Source organism: Anomaloglossus baeobatrachus, chromosome 8 (genome assembly GCF_048569485.1).
Source record: "Anomaloglossus baeobatrachus isolate aAnoBae1 chromosome 8, aAnoBae1.hap1, whole genome shotgun sequence".
NCBI classification, from domain to species: domain Eukaryota; kingdom Metazoa; phylum Chordata; class Amphibia; order Anura; family Aromobatidae; genus Anomaloglossus; species Anomaloglossus baeobatrachus.
Genome location: NC_134360.1, coordinates 56,627,213 through 56,643,907, shown reverse-complemented (window position 1 = coordinate 56,643,907; position 16,695 = coordinate 56,627,213). Strand labels below are relative to the sequence as shown.

General features: G+C 48.3%; 1 protein-coding gene across 1 annotated transcript; it reads left to right on the top strand.

Annotated features, from left to right (window-relative positions):
• Positions 1-6,674: 6,674 nt before the first annotated feature.
• On the top strand, positions 6,675-11,463 carry TMEM115 (transmembrane protein 115). Its single transcript, XM_075321642.1, has 2 exons — positions 6,675-8,025; positions 10,754-11,463. Exons 1-2 carry the CDS (start codon positions 7,184-7,186, stop codon positions 10,947-10,949), a joined length of 1,038 nt encoding a protein of 345 aa, XP_075177757.1. The 5' UTR covers positions 6,675-7,183; the 3' UTR covers positions 10,950-11,463.
• The last annotated feature ends 5,232 nt before the right edge of the window (positions 11,464-16,695 follow it).

Below are 16,695 nucleotides of genomic sequence, written 5' to 3'. Positions count from 1 at the left end.
GCCCCCCGCATAGTCCTCCATGCATTATAATGCCCCCCGCATAGTCCTCCATGCATTATAATGCCCCCCGCATAGTCCTCCATGAATTATAATGCCCCCCGCATAGTCCTCCATTCATTATAATGCCTCCCACATAGTACTCCATGCATTATAATGCCCCCCACATAGTCCTCCATGAATTATAATGCCCCCCGCATAGTCCTCCATTCATTATAATGCCTCCCACATAGTACTCCATGCATTATAATGCCCCCCACATAGTCCTCCATGCATTATAATGCCCTCCACATAGTCCTCCATGCATTATAATGCCCCCCGCATAGTCCTCCATGCATTATAATGCCTCCCGCATAGTCCTCCATGCATTATAATGCCCCCCGCATAGTCCTCCATGCATTATAATGCCCCCCACATAATCCACCATGCATTATAATGCCCCCCGCTTAGTCATCCATGCATTATAATGCCCCCCGCATAGTCCTCCATGCATTATAATGCCCCCCACATAGTCCTCCATGCATTATAATGCCCCCCGCATAGTCCTCCATGCATTATAATGCCCCCCGCATAGTCCTCCATGCATTATAATGCCCCCCGCATAGTCCTCCATGCATTATAATGCCTCCCGCATAGTCCTACATGCATTATAATGCCCCCCGCATAGTCCTCCATGCATTATAATGCCCCCCACATAATCCTCCATGCATTATAATGCCCCCCCGCTTAGTCATCCATGCATTATAATGCCCCCCGCATAGTCCTCCATGCATTATAATGCCCCCCACATAGTCCTCCATGCATTATAATGCCCCCCGCTTAGTCATCCATGCATTATAATGCCCCCGCATAGTCCTCCATGCATTATAATGCCCCCCACATAGTCCTCCATGCATTATAATGCCCCCCGCATAGTCCTCCATGCATTATAATGCCCCCCGCATAGTCCTCCATGCATTATAATGCCTCCCACATAGTCCTCCATGCATTATAATTCCCCCCACATAGTCCTCCATGCATTATAATGCCCTCCGCATAGTCCTCCATGCATTATAATGCCCCCCGCATAGTCCTCATTGCATTATAATGCCCCCCGCATAGTCCTCCATGCATTATAATGCCCCCCGCATAGTCCTCCATGCATTATAATGCCCCCCGCATAGTCCTCCATGCATTATAATGCCTCCCGCATAGTCCTCCATGCATTATAATGCCCCCCGCATAGTCCTCCATGCATTATAATGCCCCCCACATAATCCTCCATGCATTATAATGCCCCCCGCTTAATCATCCATGCATTATAATGCCCCCCGCATAGTCCTCCATGCATTATAATGCCCCCCACATAGTCCTCCATGCATTATAATGACCCCCGCATAGTCATCCATGCATTATAATGCCTCCCGCATAGTCCTCCATGCATTATAATGCCCCCCGCATAGTCCTCCATGCATTATAATGCCCCCCACATAATCCTCCATGCATTATAATGCCCCCCGCATAGTCATCCATGCATTATAATGCCCCCCACATAGTCCTCCATGCATTATAATGCCCCCAGCATAGTCCTCCATGCATTATAATGCACCCTGCATAGACCTCCATGCATTCTAATTCACCCCGCATAGACCTCCATGCATTATAATGCACCCTGCATAGACATCCATGCATTATAATGCCCCCGCATAGTCCTCCATGCATTATAATGCCCCCCGCATAGTCCTCCATGCATTATAATGCCCCCCGCATAGTCCTCCATGGATTATAATGCACCCCGCATAGACCTCCATGCATTCTAATTCACCCCGCATAGACCTCCATGCATTATTGATGGGATGGGGCATAAATGTTACTGGGGGGGTAGCATATATATTATTACTTCAGCGCTACCTGGACGGAGCCCATACACTTCAGCCCTACCTGGACGGAGCCCATACACTCATACATGCCATAACCCATACTCATACCTAACCCATACATACCGTCCTGTAAGTAGATTACTACCACCGCTGGGCCCGGGTCTGCCTGACTCTCTGCTGAGTGTCGATGCCGTGCAGAGCCGCCCACGAGCAGTAGCCATTACCAATAGCTGCTGCTCACTTGTCTGCCGCCGAGTCCAAACCTCAACTCTTTGGCTAGTGCTGCGTCAGCCAGGGGCGTGTACATGCAAATTCAGCCAGAGAGACGAGGAACAGAGCTGGAGAAGCTCCTCCTAGACACTGTACATGCCGAGGCTGAGAGTCTGACACTCAGCCTGAGATTAAAGTGAAAGCGGGCAGCTGCCGCGGGCAGTGGCCTGGCCTGCCTCTATTGACGGTACGCCACTGGGTAGAGCTACAAACAGAAATGGTAATATTGGGTTTCGGAAGGTTAGGAGAGCGACGAAAGAGGAGAAGTTCAGTTTTTGACAGCTTCAGTTTTAGATAGAAGGAGGGCATGATGTTGGAGACAGCGGGGAGACAGCGGACAGACAATCGGTAGTATTTTGTAATAGTGCAGGGGTGATGTCAGGAGAAGATGTGTACAGTTGGGTGTCATCAGCATAGCGATGGTACTGGAAACCAAATTTGCTGATCATTTGTCCAATAGGGACAGTGTATAGAGAGAAAAGGAGAGGGCCTAGGACTGAACCCTGAGGAACCCCGACCGTAAGGGGAAGAGGAGAGGAAGAGCAGCCGGCAAAGGATACAGTGAATGAGCGGTCAGAGAGGTAAGAGGAGAACCAGGAAAGAACGGTGTCCTTGAGCCCGATAGAGCGGAGCATAGTGAGGAGGAGCTGGTGATCCACAGTATCGAATGCAGCAGAGGGATCCAGGAGGATCAGCAGGGAGCAGTGACCATTAGATTTAGCTGTTAGTAGATCATTAGAGACTTTAGTAAGAGCAGTTTCACTAGAGTGTAAGCAGCGGAAACCGGATTGTAAAGGGTCAAGGAGAGAATTATCTGACAGATAGCGGATGAAACGGGAGTGGACCAAGCGTTCCAGGAGTTTGGAGATGAATGGGAGATTAGAGACAGGTCTGTAGTTAGCGGCACAATTATGGTCCAGGGATGTTTTTTTAAGTAATGGGTGTATGCTGGCATGTTTGAAGGAGGACGAAAAGACACCAGAGGAGAGAGAGATTGAATATTTTAGTTAGGTGAGTGGTGACAGCTGGGGTGAGAGATTTAAGGAGATAGTGTCACTGGTGCAGGTAGTAGGGCGAGAAGAGGCGAGGAGCCTGGATTCTGTATGGAATTATTTATGTGGAACTGCTATCACCTGGCCATCTCCTGTATATAATTATATATGTACAGCTGGTATAACCTGGGCATCTCCTGTATATAATTATATATGTACAGCTGGTATAACCTGGGCATCTCCTGTATATAATTATATATGTACAGCTGGTATAACCTGGGCATCTCCTGTATAATTATATATGAACAGCTGGTATAACCTGGCCATCTCCTGTATATAATTATATATGTACAGCTGGTATAACCTAGGCATCTTCTGTATATAATTATATATGTACAGCTGGTATACCCTGGACATCTCCTGTATATAATTATATATGTACAGCTGGTATAACCTGGGTATCTCCTGTATATAATTATATATGTACAGCTGGTATAACCTGGACATCTCCTGTATATAATTATATATGTCCAGCTGGTATAACCTGGGTATCTCCTGTATATAATTATATATGTACAGCTGGTATACCCTGGGCATCTCCTGTATATAATTATATATGTACAGCTGGTAAAACCTGGGCATCTCCTGTATATAATTATATATGTACAGCTGGTATAACCTGGCCATCTCCTGTATATAATTATATATGTACAGCTGGTAAAACCTGGGCATCTCCTGTATATAATTATATATGTACAGCTGGTATAACCTGGACATCTCCTGTATATAATTATATATGTCCAGCTGGTATAACCTGGGTATCTCCTGTATATAATTATATATGTACAGCTGGTATACCCTGGGCATCTCCTGTATATAATTATATATGTACAGCTGGTAAAACCTGGGCATCTCCTGTATATAATTATATATGTACAGCTGGTATAACCTGGGCATCTTCTGTATATAATTATATATGTACAGCTGGTATAACCTGGGCATCTCCTGTATATAATTATATATGTACAGCTGGTATAACCTGGGTATCTCCTGTATATAATTATATATGTACAGCTGGTATAACCTGGGCATCTCCTGTATATAATTATATATGTACAGCTGGTATAACCTGGGCATCTCCTGTATATAATTATATATGTACAGCTGGTATAACCTGGGCATCTTCTGTATATAATTATATATGTACAGCTGGTATAACCTGGGCATCTTCTGTATATAATTATATATGTACAGCTGGTATAACCTGGGCATCTTCTGTATATAATTATATATGTACAGCTGGTATAACCTGGGCATCTTCTGTATATAATTATATACGTACAGCTGGTATAACCTGGGCATCTCCTGTATATAATTATATACGTACAGCTGGTATAACCTGGGCATCTTCTGTATATAATTATATACGTACAGCTGCTATAACCTTGGCATCTCCTGTATATAATTATATACGTACAGCTGGTATAACCTGGGCATCTCCTGTATATAATTATATATGTACAGCTGCTATAACCTGGGCATCTCCTGTATATAATTATATACGTACAGCTGGTATAACCTGGCCATCTCCTGTATATAATTATATATGTACAGCTGGTATAACCTGGGCATCTCCTGTATATAATTATATACGTACAGCTGGTATAACCTGGCCATCTCCTGTATATAATTATATATGTACAGCTGGTATAACCTGGGCATCTCCTGTATATAATTATATATGTACAGCTGGTATAACCTGGGCATCTCCTGTATATAATTATATATGTACAGCTGGTATAACCTGGGCATCTCCTGTATATAATTATATATGTACAGCTGGTATAACCTGGGCATCTTCTGTATATAATTATATATGTACAGCTGGTATAACCTGGGCATGTCCTGTATATAATTATATGGGCAGCACGGTGGCTCAGTGGTTAGCACTGCAGTCTTGCAGCGCTGGGGTCCTCGGTTCAAATCCCACCAAGGACAACATCTGCAAGGAGTTTGAATGTTCTCCCCGTGTTTGCGTGGGTTTCCTCCGGGGTCTCCGGTTTCCTCCCACACTCGAAAGACATACTGATAGGGACTCTAGATTGTGAGCCCCAATGGGGACAGTGTTGCAAATGTATGTAAAGCGCTGTGGAATTAATAGCGCTATATAAATGAATAAATTATTATTATTATTATTATATGTACAGCTGGTATAACCTGGGCATCTCCTGTATATAATTATATATGTACAGCTGGTATAACCTGGGCATCTCCTGTATATAATTATATATGTACAGCTGGTATAACCTGGGCATCTCCTGTATATAATTATATATGTACAGCTGGTATATCCTGGGCATCTCCTGTATATAATTATATATGTACAGCTGGTATAACCTGGGCATGTCCTGTATATAATTATATATGTACAGCTGGCATAACCTGGGTATCTCCTGTATATATTATGCAGTTGATATAACCTGATGATCTGGCATAGATCTGTGTCCACTGATTGGCTGCAGCGGTCACAAGATGCTCAAACATCTGAGGTCTACTAGTAGACAGGGCGACCTCCTGGACTCTGGCGATGCCTCACGAAACCTCCCAGTGATCTGTGGATTCCGGTTCTCTTGTCATGGGCATCCTTGATGAACACTGCGCCCGGCGGACTGGATATTCAGGGAGTGGGAAATGGGATGAAGAGGAAGCACAATAATGGGGGATAGTGTTCTGGAGTCTGCAAAAACACAGGAAAAAAGGCACAGGGACGCCCTCAGACTGGGTCTGCACATTAAAGGAATTTTCCAGTTTTCTCAAAATAACCTTGAATCAGACTTGCTTATTATTTCCACCCTTCCTGCTGACTGGCAGTGAATCGAAACTAGTTCTTTACTCTTTCCTGACCTCTCCCCTTCTCCCAATGACACCCGCGCCACTATCACTGTATAACACTTCCGCTCTGACCATCGCTTCAGCCCTGCACATGCGCACGACTCCACCATGGCCGCTCCTCAGGACAACCACTTCCCAGAGGTCTGTGCGGTGGCGGCGGCGGCGCATGCGTGCTGCCTGTTTGTGCGCTGCGCGGCTGGTGACGTTGTCGGGTGGAAGTGTCCGGCGGCCTCCCCCGTACAGGCCGGAACCCGGAGCCGGAGAGCGGCGGGGACCGGGGGCGGAACCGAAGCGACCAGTGTAGGGGGGCACAGGTGGCGGGGCCGGAAATAGGAGGAGAAATTACCAGGGAGACCCGGTACGGGAAGTTCATGGTGCGGACTCTACAGGGGAAGCTGCAGCACAGGGGCGGCTCTGTAGGGGGCAGTATAGGGGGCAGCGTGTATTAGGGACCCTCTTTAGGGGCTATTTGCTTTTAATAGGCCCTGCAGTAGCTTCTCCCACAGGCTCTATAGGGGCAGCTTCTTTTATGGTTCCCTTATAGGGTCACTCTGTATCTGGGACCACCCTCTATAGGAGCAGTTTGGTGGTAACTGTACTTAGGATCCTCTATAGGGGGGCAGTTTTTTGGGGGGCACTTTATTTTGGACCCTCTATAGGGGGCATTTTTTTGGGGGGGGGGTCACTGTATTTAGGACTTTCTATAGGAGCAGTTTTGGGACACTGCACTTAGAATCCTCTATAGGGTGCACTTTTTTGGGGGGTCATTGTATTTAGGACCCTCTATAGTGGCACTTTTTGCGGGTCACTGTATTTAGGATCCTCTATAGGAGCACTTTTTGGGGGTGACTTTATTTTGGACCCTCTATAGGGTGCACTTTTTTGGGGGTCACTGAATTTAGGACTCTATAGGGTGCAGTTTTTTGGAGACACTATTTTGGACCCTCTATAGGGGGGCATTTTTTGGGGTGTTACCGTTTTTAGGACCCTCTATAGAGGATGCAGTGACAGATCTGGCAGGAGGACTGGAGTTGTACTTCCCATACTGGGGGTGCTCCCCTCGTATATGTAGTTTTGTAGATTAGCGCTGAGTGACTGGTGAGCATTTTGGGGTGCCACAGTCGGAGCGGGGTGAACTCAAGTTTAGATATTAGTGGCCCGGTCAGTGCTGCCATGCTGCGTTCCATCCCTGCTAACCGCGTGGTGTCGGCGCTGTCCGGGAGCAGCGTGCTGGTGAAGTGCCTGTGGGGGGCTGTCGTCCTCCTTTACCTTCTCTCCTTCTGGGTGGACAGCGCTCACCTTCTGGCCGTCACCCCTGGACTGCTGCTGCCCCCCAATCTGTGGCTGTGGACGCTGGTGACACATGGACTGGTGGAGCTGCACCTCTGGGACGTTCTGGCCAATCTGCTGCTGACGCTGGGTGCTGGTCGCCGGCTGGAGCCGCTGTGGGGGGCCCCGGAGCTGCTCCTGTTTTATGGGGTGGTCAGTCTGTCTGTGGGGGTCCTGAGCTCCCTCTTCTTCCTTGTGGCCTACGCTGCCACCTCTGACCTGTACTTCCTGTTCTCTGCCCGAGTCCACGGCTTTCCAGCTTTTGCTGGCGCAGTTTTGGTGGCTCATAAACAGACGATTGGAGACGGGCTGGTGGAGCCTCAGCGCTGGGTGCGGCTGCTTCCTCAGCTGACATTGCTGGGGGCGATAGTCCTGACCGTGGCCGGGCTGATCCCGGGGCAGATGCTGGTGGGCTACAGTCTAGGGCTGCTGTCCGGATGGGTGTACCTACGCTTCTACCAGAGACACAGCCGTGGCCGAGGAGACATGTCCGACCATTTCTCATTTGCCAGCTTCTTCCCAGCGCCCCTGCAGCCCGCTGCTGCCCTTCTGGGCACCCTCACGCATGCCGGCCTGGTGAAACTGCGACTCTGCCCGCGAGCCGTCAAGAGATACGACGTGGGGGCACCATCCTCCATCACCATCAGCTTACCAGGCACCGACCCACAAGATGCCGAACGCAGGAGGTAAGAATACAATTTTCTCATAGACTTAACATTACTTTTCAGTTTTATGCTTGCTGTCAATGAATTGAAACATTTTTGGTTACATAGATACTGAAAAATCTCATATTTTATATTCCAACTGAGGGTTTGTTACAATGTACACTGTGGAGAGAAACTTCTAGAGGAGCAAATCTATCCTGATCGCTCATTACAGTGTATCGGTCCGTTCCACTTAGAGGATGGATACATTGTAATGAACCCTCAAAGCCAATTACATGACTGGTAATTCCATAATGTCATGTTGCCCCCCCCCCCCCCCCGTATTATGTGTGACTACTGCTTGCCATCATGTGCTGATGGTTTTCATCTTTGTAATATAAACAAGAATGTTTCCATTCATTGACCGCAAGCAGAAGTAATTAATACTGAGAAATGGGCAATTACCTGCCGCAGGATGCTGTGTACCCGGCTTTACCAGAAAGGCTTGTCTGCGGTGCAGGAAAGACAATGGAGCGGAGGTGCCCTGGGGGCTATAATGGCGGCAATATTGGTTGTCACCCAGCTTTCCTAGGAAAGGAGGCCACTCTGTGGAGCGTGGACGATGATTGCAGTTACTGGTGGGCCCCGGGGTTTCCTGTTCACGGTCGGGATGATCTTTTCTTGTGCATGAAGCCGTTCAGCGGATGATTAATAAGATTTGGCATCGCTCCCCGGGGGCATTTCCTGCTCTGGCAGAGAAAGTGAAGGGGCTCTATGTAAATTCCCCCCCAAACAGAAGGAGCAAGAAGATCTCAGAAAAAAGCATGGACCGGCGGCTGGTGAAGCTCTAACCCTCGCGGCCCCTCTTGTGTGGCTGTGATGCGGTGGGTTTATTAGAGGTCAGTGGTGGCTGCTCTGATAGAGAATGTTGTAAGGACTCTCTGGTTTTATATAAAACTGCAAGGAAAAGTCAATAAGACCAAACTACAATGTGAACTCAGCTTCACAATCTTTACACTGACTGCAAGCAGAGGTTTTGAAAATGAAACATTAAAGCACAGTCTATTGAGAAGCTGTAGAATGATTGATTATTAAATATGTATTGGCAGCAGACTGGATGCCGGCCCTTTAAATGAAAAAAAACTTTTGCTTTTCCGAAAGGCAGTTCGAAACTTAAGAAATACTGAAAATGTAACTCTCACCCATCACTGCCTTGTATTGTGATTACGTCGTGTCTTATCCTCCAGTCACCTCCAGAATTGCAGTTATTACACTGTCTTAACCTCCAGCGCTGCACTCACTATTTTGCTATTACATTCTTAACCTCAAGAGCTGCACTCACTATTCTGCTATTACATTGTGTCTTAAACTCCAGAGCTGCACTCACTATTGTTATTGCTGTCTCGTAACTCCAGAGCTGCACTCACTATTCTGCTATTATATTGTCTTAACCTCCAGAGCTGCACTCACTATTCTGCTATTACATTCCTAACCTCCAGAGCTGTACTCACTATTCTGCTATTACATTCTTAACCTCCAGAGCTGAACTCACTATTCTGCTATTACATTGTCTTAACCTCCAGAGATGCACTCACTATTCTGCTATTACATTCTTAACCTCCAGATCTGCACTCCCTATTCTGCTATTACATTGTCTTAACCTTCAGATCTGCACTCACTATTCTGCTATTACATTCTTAACCTCCAGAGCTGTACTCACTATTCTGCTATTACATTCTTAACCTCCAGAGCTGCACTCACTATTCTGCTATTACATTGTGTCTTAACCTTCAGATCGGCACTCACTATTCTGCTATTACATTCTTAACCTCCAGAGCTGTACTCACTATTCTGCTATTAAATTTTTAACCTCCAGAGCTGCACTCACTATTCTGCTATTACATTGTGTCTTAACCTCCAGAGCTGTACTCAGCAGAATAGTGAGTACAGCTCTGGAGGTTAAGACACAATGTAATAGCAGAATAGTATTACATTCTTAACCTCCAGAGCTGAACTCACTATTCTGCTATTACATTGTCTTAACCTCCAGATCTGCACTCCCTATTCTGCTATTACATTGTGTTTTAACCTCCAGAGCTGCACTCACTATTCTGCTATTACATTGTGTCTTAACCTTCAGATCTGCACTCGCTATCCTGCTATTACATTCTTAACCTCCAGAGCTGAACTCACTATTCTGCTATTACATTCTTAACCTCCAGAACTGCACTGACTATTCTGCTATTGCATTGTGTCCTAACCTCCAGAGCTGCACTCACTATTCTGCTACTACATCACGTCTTATCCTCCAGTCACCTCCGGAACTGCAGTCACTATTCTGCTGTTACATCATGTATTATACTCCGTCACCCCCAGAACTGCAGTCACTATTCTGCTATTACATCAGGTCTTATCCTCCAGAGCTGCACTCACTATTCTGCTGTTACATCAGGTCTTATCCTTCAGTCACCTCCAGAGCTGCAGTCACTATTATGCTATTACATCAGGTCTTATCCTCCAGAGGTCAGTCACTATGCTGTTATTACATTGTTTAATACTCCAGTCACCTCCAGAGCTGCAGTTACTTCTGCTGTTGCACCAGATCTTAGCCTCTAGTCACATGCCGTGGGGTGAGGCGAAGCCCAGCAGCCTGAGATTTATCATCCTTTGGGTGTACAAGACCAGTGTCTGTTCCTGGTGACGCCTCTGTTTGGGTTTGTGTGTGATGCTAGCGGGTGGTCGTCCTGACTTTTCCTCTCGTCCTCTGCAGGCAGCTGGCTCTGAAGGCACTGAATGAGCGGTTGAAGCGAGTAGAAGACCAGACATCTTGGCCGAACATGGAAGAGGAGGAGGAGGAAGAAGACGACGATGTGTCACATGAGACGTCCTTCAGTAGCAGCACTGGTGGTAAAGCAGATACTCCAGCAGCTCAGGAGCCGAGTGCAGCAGCATCACCCATGGTATAACCCACCTGCAGGCGCTGCCCACTATCGGTCGGCCGCTGTTCAACACGGTGCAACCTCCTGGAGGAGCAGGATATGGATACACTACACGTCCTGCAGGGGCCGCCACCATCACTATTGGTATTACATTGTTTGCACGGTGGACCCCCTCAGACGCCCCATGTGACCTGTCCGCCAGCTCCGCTCCCAGCACCTTCCCTCCCTCTACTCCATATCCTCCCGTAACACTACCAAAAAGTATCGGGGGCAGCACTTTTATATGGGATGTGCCATCACAATGGAGGACTCTCCCGTACATCTATGTGCAACGGGAGACGAAACCTGGGCAGAGACGAACTCACTGGAGACGTCTCCGGCTGCTCCGCATGGGGGGGGGGGCGGTGATCAGCTGGACCTCGGGAAAGAACTTTTTCTTTTTTTTTTCTTTTTTCCTTCCCTCTTGGAGGATTTTCATTTTCTGATCCGGGGATGTAAATGTTCATATTTTTCTGTCTGGATTAAACTTTTTTGAAAAGTATTCAATTGTGTATGTCTGACCCAGAAAAAAAAAACTTTTCATCATGGGTGTAGTGCATATGCAGGAGCAAAGGGATGGAGTCCGAAAAGTCCAAACTTTGACCAGAATGTAGCAGGGAAACTCACCAACCTATCCTGTATGATATTCCAGAGCTGCACTCACTATGTACATACATCACTTTATTCTGTACTGATCCTCAGTTACATCCAGTATTATTCTCCAGAGCTGCACTCACTATTCTGCTGGTGGACTCACAATGTATATACAGGATCAATAATGTATGTGCATTGTGAGTCCACCAGGAGAATAGTGAGTGCTGTTCTGGAGAATAATACAGGATCAATAATGTATTCTCCAGAGCTGCACTCACTATTCTGCTGGTGCAGTCACTGTGTAAATTACTTATCCTATACTGATCCTGAGTTACATCCTGTATTATACCCCAGAGCTGCACTCACTATTCTGCTGGTGGAATCAGCGTGTACATACATTACTTATCCTATGCTGATCCTGAGTTAGTTACATGCTGTATATTACATCATTGCATTCACTATTCTGCTGGTGCAGTTACTGAGTATCAGTACATAGTGAGTGCAGCTGTGGAGTATAATGCAGTCTGACCACATTTTTAGTACTATGTCATGTGTATTGCTGCTTTCGGCTTCTGTTCTTAGACCTTGTGGTCCGCTGCTGGATAGAGGGTGGTGGCTCCAGGTGATGACTGTATATTAATTCATTGGATCAATCCACATCCACCAGGGACTTTTATGATCATTCAGTGGCCGTGTGTTGAGGTGTTTGCCAGGATCCACAGACTTCTCAGGACTACAGGCTGCTTTACACGCTACGATATCACTAAAGCGATGTCGTTGGGGTCACGGAATTTGTGACGCACATCGTTAGCGATGTCGTTGCGTGTGACACCTATGAGCGATTTTGAATCGTTGCAAAAACGTTCAAAATCTGTGACACGCTGACCTATTCCCAATTATCGTCGCTGCTGAGTGTACGATGTTGCTCGTCGTTCCTGCGGCAGCACACATCGCTATGTGTGACACCGCAGGAACAAGGAACCTTTCTTTTTCGCTCCTAATTGGGAGACCCAGACAATTGGGTGTATAGCTATTGCCTCCGGAGGCCACACAAAGTATTACACGTAAAAGTGTAAGGCCCCTCCCCTTCTGGCTATACACCCCCAGTGGGATCACTGGCTCACCAGTTTTGTGCTTTGTGCGAAGGAGGCAACACATCCACGCATAGCTCCACTGTTTAGTCAGCAGCAGCTGCTGACTATGTCGGATGGAAGAAAAGAGGGCCCATACAGGGCTCCCAGCATGCTCCCTTCTCACCCCACTTCATGTCGGAGGTGTTTGTTAAGGTTGAGGTACCCATTGCGGGTACGGAGGCTGGAGCCCACATGCTGCTTCCTTCCCCATCCCTTTTTACAGGGCTCTGGGTGAAGTGGGATTCTATCGGTCTCCAGGCACTGAGACCGTGCTCCATCCACAGCCCCTGGTATCTGCTGGACATGGAGCGGAGTATCTTCAGGGACATGGCCCTGCTACATGGAGGTACTCTGTGTCCCTGTGGGGACCGCGCAGACACACGGCAGCACTGCTGGGTGTGTTAGTGCGCCAGGGACAGCGGCGCTGTCCGCACTAGTGCCATCGCACACCACAGCGTTGCTGGGTGTGTTAGTGTATTGGGTGACTACTGCGCTAACCGCCGCTGCCACTTTTATTTAAGGCGCCGCTGGGATTTGTGGTGCGCCGGGGACTTCCGCGCCGGCCAGCACTGATATGCCGGCCGCGCTTATTAACTCGAGTCCCCGGCTTCTGGGCCTAGTCTCCCTTCGTTACCGCCCACAGGCCTGACAGTCATGGTAGGGGCGTGACGCTGCATAGCACAGCAGCGCTGAGAGCTGGAGTATGTTTTGCATACTCCACCCCTCTCACTGTGTGCACTGTGAAACCGGATTCCCGCACTTTCTCAGGCACGCCCACGGCTTCCTTCTCTACAAGGACGCCGGCAGCCATTAGTGTCAGTTTCTGTACGATACAGAGACAAGTGTGGAAGACCCTGGCATTCTGATAGTCACACAATCGCTGCAACAGGCGTTAAGCAGCACCTGTGGTGCTAACCCCACTAGTGCAGAAGTGCACTTATAGATATGCTTGTACTATATACTTTGCACTGTTTGGTCGCACGTTGTATATACCCTCCTGGATTGTGCGGAGGAGTTATCAGCATATTCTCTGTGTAAAACAAAGGTGCAGAACCACATGTTTTTCTATGCAGCCGGTACAGCATGTACGGCTATACGGCCGGCAGGTTACATAGACCCCCATTATGTCTAACTCAGCCGGAGTCTCTGCTAATGGCCAGAGGATGAGGACGGTGTCTGCAGTATTTACTGACAGTTTTTCTGAGACTATGGCTATGATACTAGAAGCCTAGCAGTCCGGACATGTCTCTCACAACATGGGCACTGTTGAATCATTGATCCATGGCCCCCCTCAGTGTGAACAACTAACAGCTCCGGGAATGTCACACGCATCCCAGAGTCACGGCTCTGCACAGACGTCAGTCCCAGACAGCCTAAGCGGGCTCACTATGAGCGGCCCTCGGTTTCATCAGGGTCCTAGCAGAAGAACTCTCTGTGTAATGAGGCGGAAGTAGCGGCTCAGGATTCTGATCCTGAGACCGCTCTCAATCTGGATACACCTAATGGTGACGCCATAGTGAATAATCTTATAGCGTCCATCAATAGAATGTTGGTTATTTCTCACCCAGCTCCTCCAGTGGAGGAGTCAGCTTCACGTATTTTTCTGGACCACTCTGCCTTCAGAGAGGCAGTCCAGGAACACCACACTTATCCAGATATGCGCTTCTCCAAACGGCTTAGGATACACGTTATCCCTGCCCCCTGACGTGGTCAAGGACTGGACCCAGTGTCCCAAGCGGCATCCTCCAATCTCCAGGCTTGTAGCTAGATCCATAGTTGCAGTGGGAGATGGAGCTGCACTTAAAGATGCCACTGACAGACAGATGGATCTCTGGTCTAAATCCATCTATGAGACTGTCGGCGCACCGTTGGCCCCAGCATTCTCACCCTTGGGGCACTCCAAGCTATTTCAGCTTGTCTTACACAGATTGACACGGTTACACGTACATCTGTGCCGCAGGTGGCATCCTTAACCTCTCAAATGTCTGCATTTGTTTCTTACGCGATTCAGGTTGCCCTAGACTCTGCGAACCGTACGGCAGTAGCCTACGCTGCTCCGTGTTTTTAAGCAGAGCCTGGTCTGCTCGTTAAGTGAATGGAAGGCAGATTCTGCTTCCAAAAAAGGTTGCTTAACCAGTTGCCTTTTTCTGCTGACCGACTGTTTGGTGAGCGTTTGGATGTAACCATTAAACAGTCCAGGGGTAAGGATTCATCCTTTCCTCAGCCCGGACACAACAAACCCCAACAGAGCAGGAGGCTGTCGTGGTTTCGGTCTTTTCGAGGCTCGGGCAGGTCCCATTTTTCCTCGTCCAATGTGGACTCAAAGGGATCAGAGGAGCTCAGATTCTTGGCGGGCTCAGTCACGCCCAAAAAAGAGACAGTCTGAAAACCCGCTTCCAAGGCGGCTTCCTCATGACTTGCGGCCTCCTCTCTCCGCATCCTCGGTCGGTAGCAGGCTCACCCGCCTTGGCGATATTTAGCTGCCATAGGTCAATGACCGTTGGGTGTGAGACATTCTGTCTCACGGGTACAGGATAGAGCTCACTTCTCGTCCTCCAACTCGATTCTTCAGAACTTCTCCACCTCCCGGCCGAGCCGCTGCTCTTCTGCAAACAGGGTGCACTCTATAGGCAGAAAGAGTGATGACCCCCGTTCCTCTTCAGGAACAAGGTCACGGTTTTTACCCCACATTATTTGCGGTGCCTATAAGAACGGGCCGTTCCGTCCCGTTCTGGATCTAAAACTGCTCAGCAAGCTCGTGGACACCAGGCGGTTCCGGATGGAATCCCTCCGCCATGTCATCGCCTCAATGTCCCAAGGAGATTTCCTAGCATCATTAGGCATCAAGGATGCTTATCCACACGTGCCGATTGATCCAGAGCACTAGCGTTTCTACGCTTCGTTATAGCAGACGAACACCTTCTGTTCGTAGCTCTACCTTCCGGCTAGCGACAGTCCCACTGGTCTTCGCCAAGGTCAGGGCAGCAGTAGTCACAGTCCTGCACTCTCAGGGTCACTCTGTGATCCCATATTTAGACGATCTACTTGTCAAGGCACTCTCTTAGGAAACATGCCGACACTGCCCGAACGTTGCGCTGGAGACTCTCTAGAGTTTTGGGTGGATCATCAACTTTTTGAAGTCAGATCCGACCCCGACCCTATCGCTAACATATCTAGGCATGGAGTTTCATACTCTCTCAGCGATAGTGAAGCTTCCGCTAGACAAACAGCATTCACTACGGGCTGCAATCTCTTCTTTAAGAACCAGTCGCACACATTGAGACGCCTCATGCACTTCCTACGTAAGATGGTAGCAATGGAGGCAGTTCTTTTCGCGCAGTTTCATCTGCGTTCACTACAATGTGACATTCTCCGCCAATGGGACGGGGAGTCGACCTCCCTCAACAGAGTCGTCTTTCTTTCTCAGGCGGCCAAGGAATCTCTACGGTGGTGGCTTCTTCCCACCTCATGGTCAAAAAGAAGGTCCTTCCTATCCCCATCCTGGGCGATAGTTACGACAGACGCGAGTCTATCAGGGTGGGGAGCAGTTTTTCTCCACCACAGCGCTCAGGGTACGTGGACTCAGCAAGAGTCCACCCTTCAGATCAATGTTCTTGAACACAGAGCAGTGTATCTTGCCCTACAAACCTTCCAACAGCAGCTGGACAGCAAGCAAATCCGACTTCAGTCGGACAACTCCACAGCGGTGGCATACATCAACCACCAAGGAAGAACGCGCAACCGGCAAGCCTTCCAGGAAGTCCGGCAGGTTCTGATGTGGGTGGAAGACACGGCATCCACCGTATCCACAGTTCACATCCCAGGCGTGGAAAACTAGGAAGCTGACTTCCTAAGTCGCCGGGGTGTGGCCGAAAGGGTATGGTCTCTTCACCCGGACGGGTTTCAGGAGATCTGGCGCCGCTGACAGAGGCCGGACGTCGATCTAATGGCGTCACGGCACAACAACAATGTGCCAGCTTCATGGCACGGTTTCACAATCATCGAGC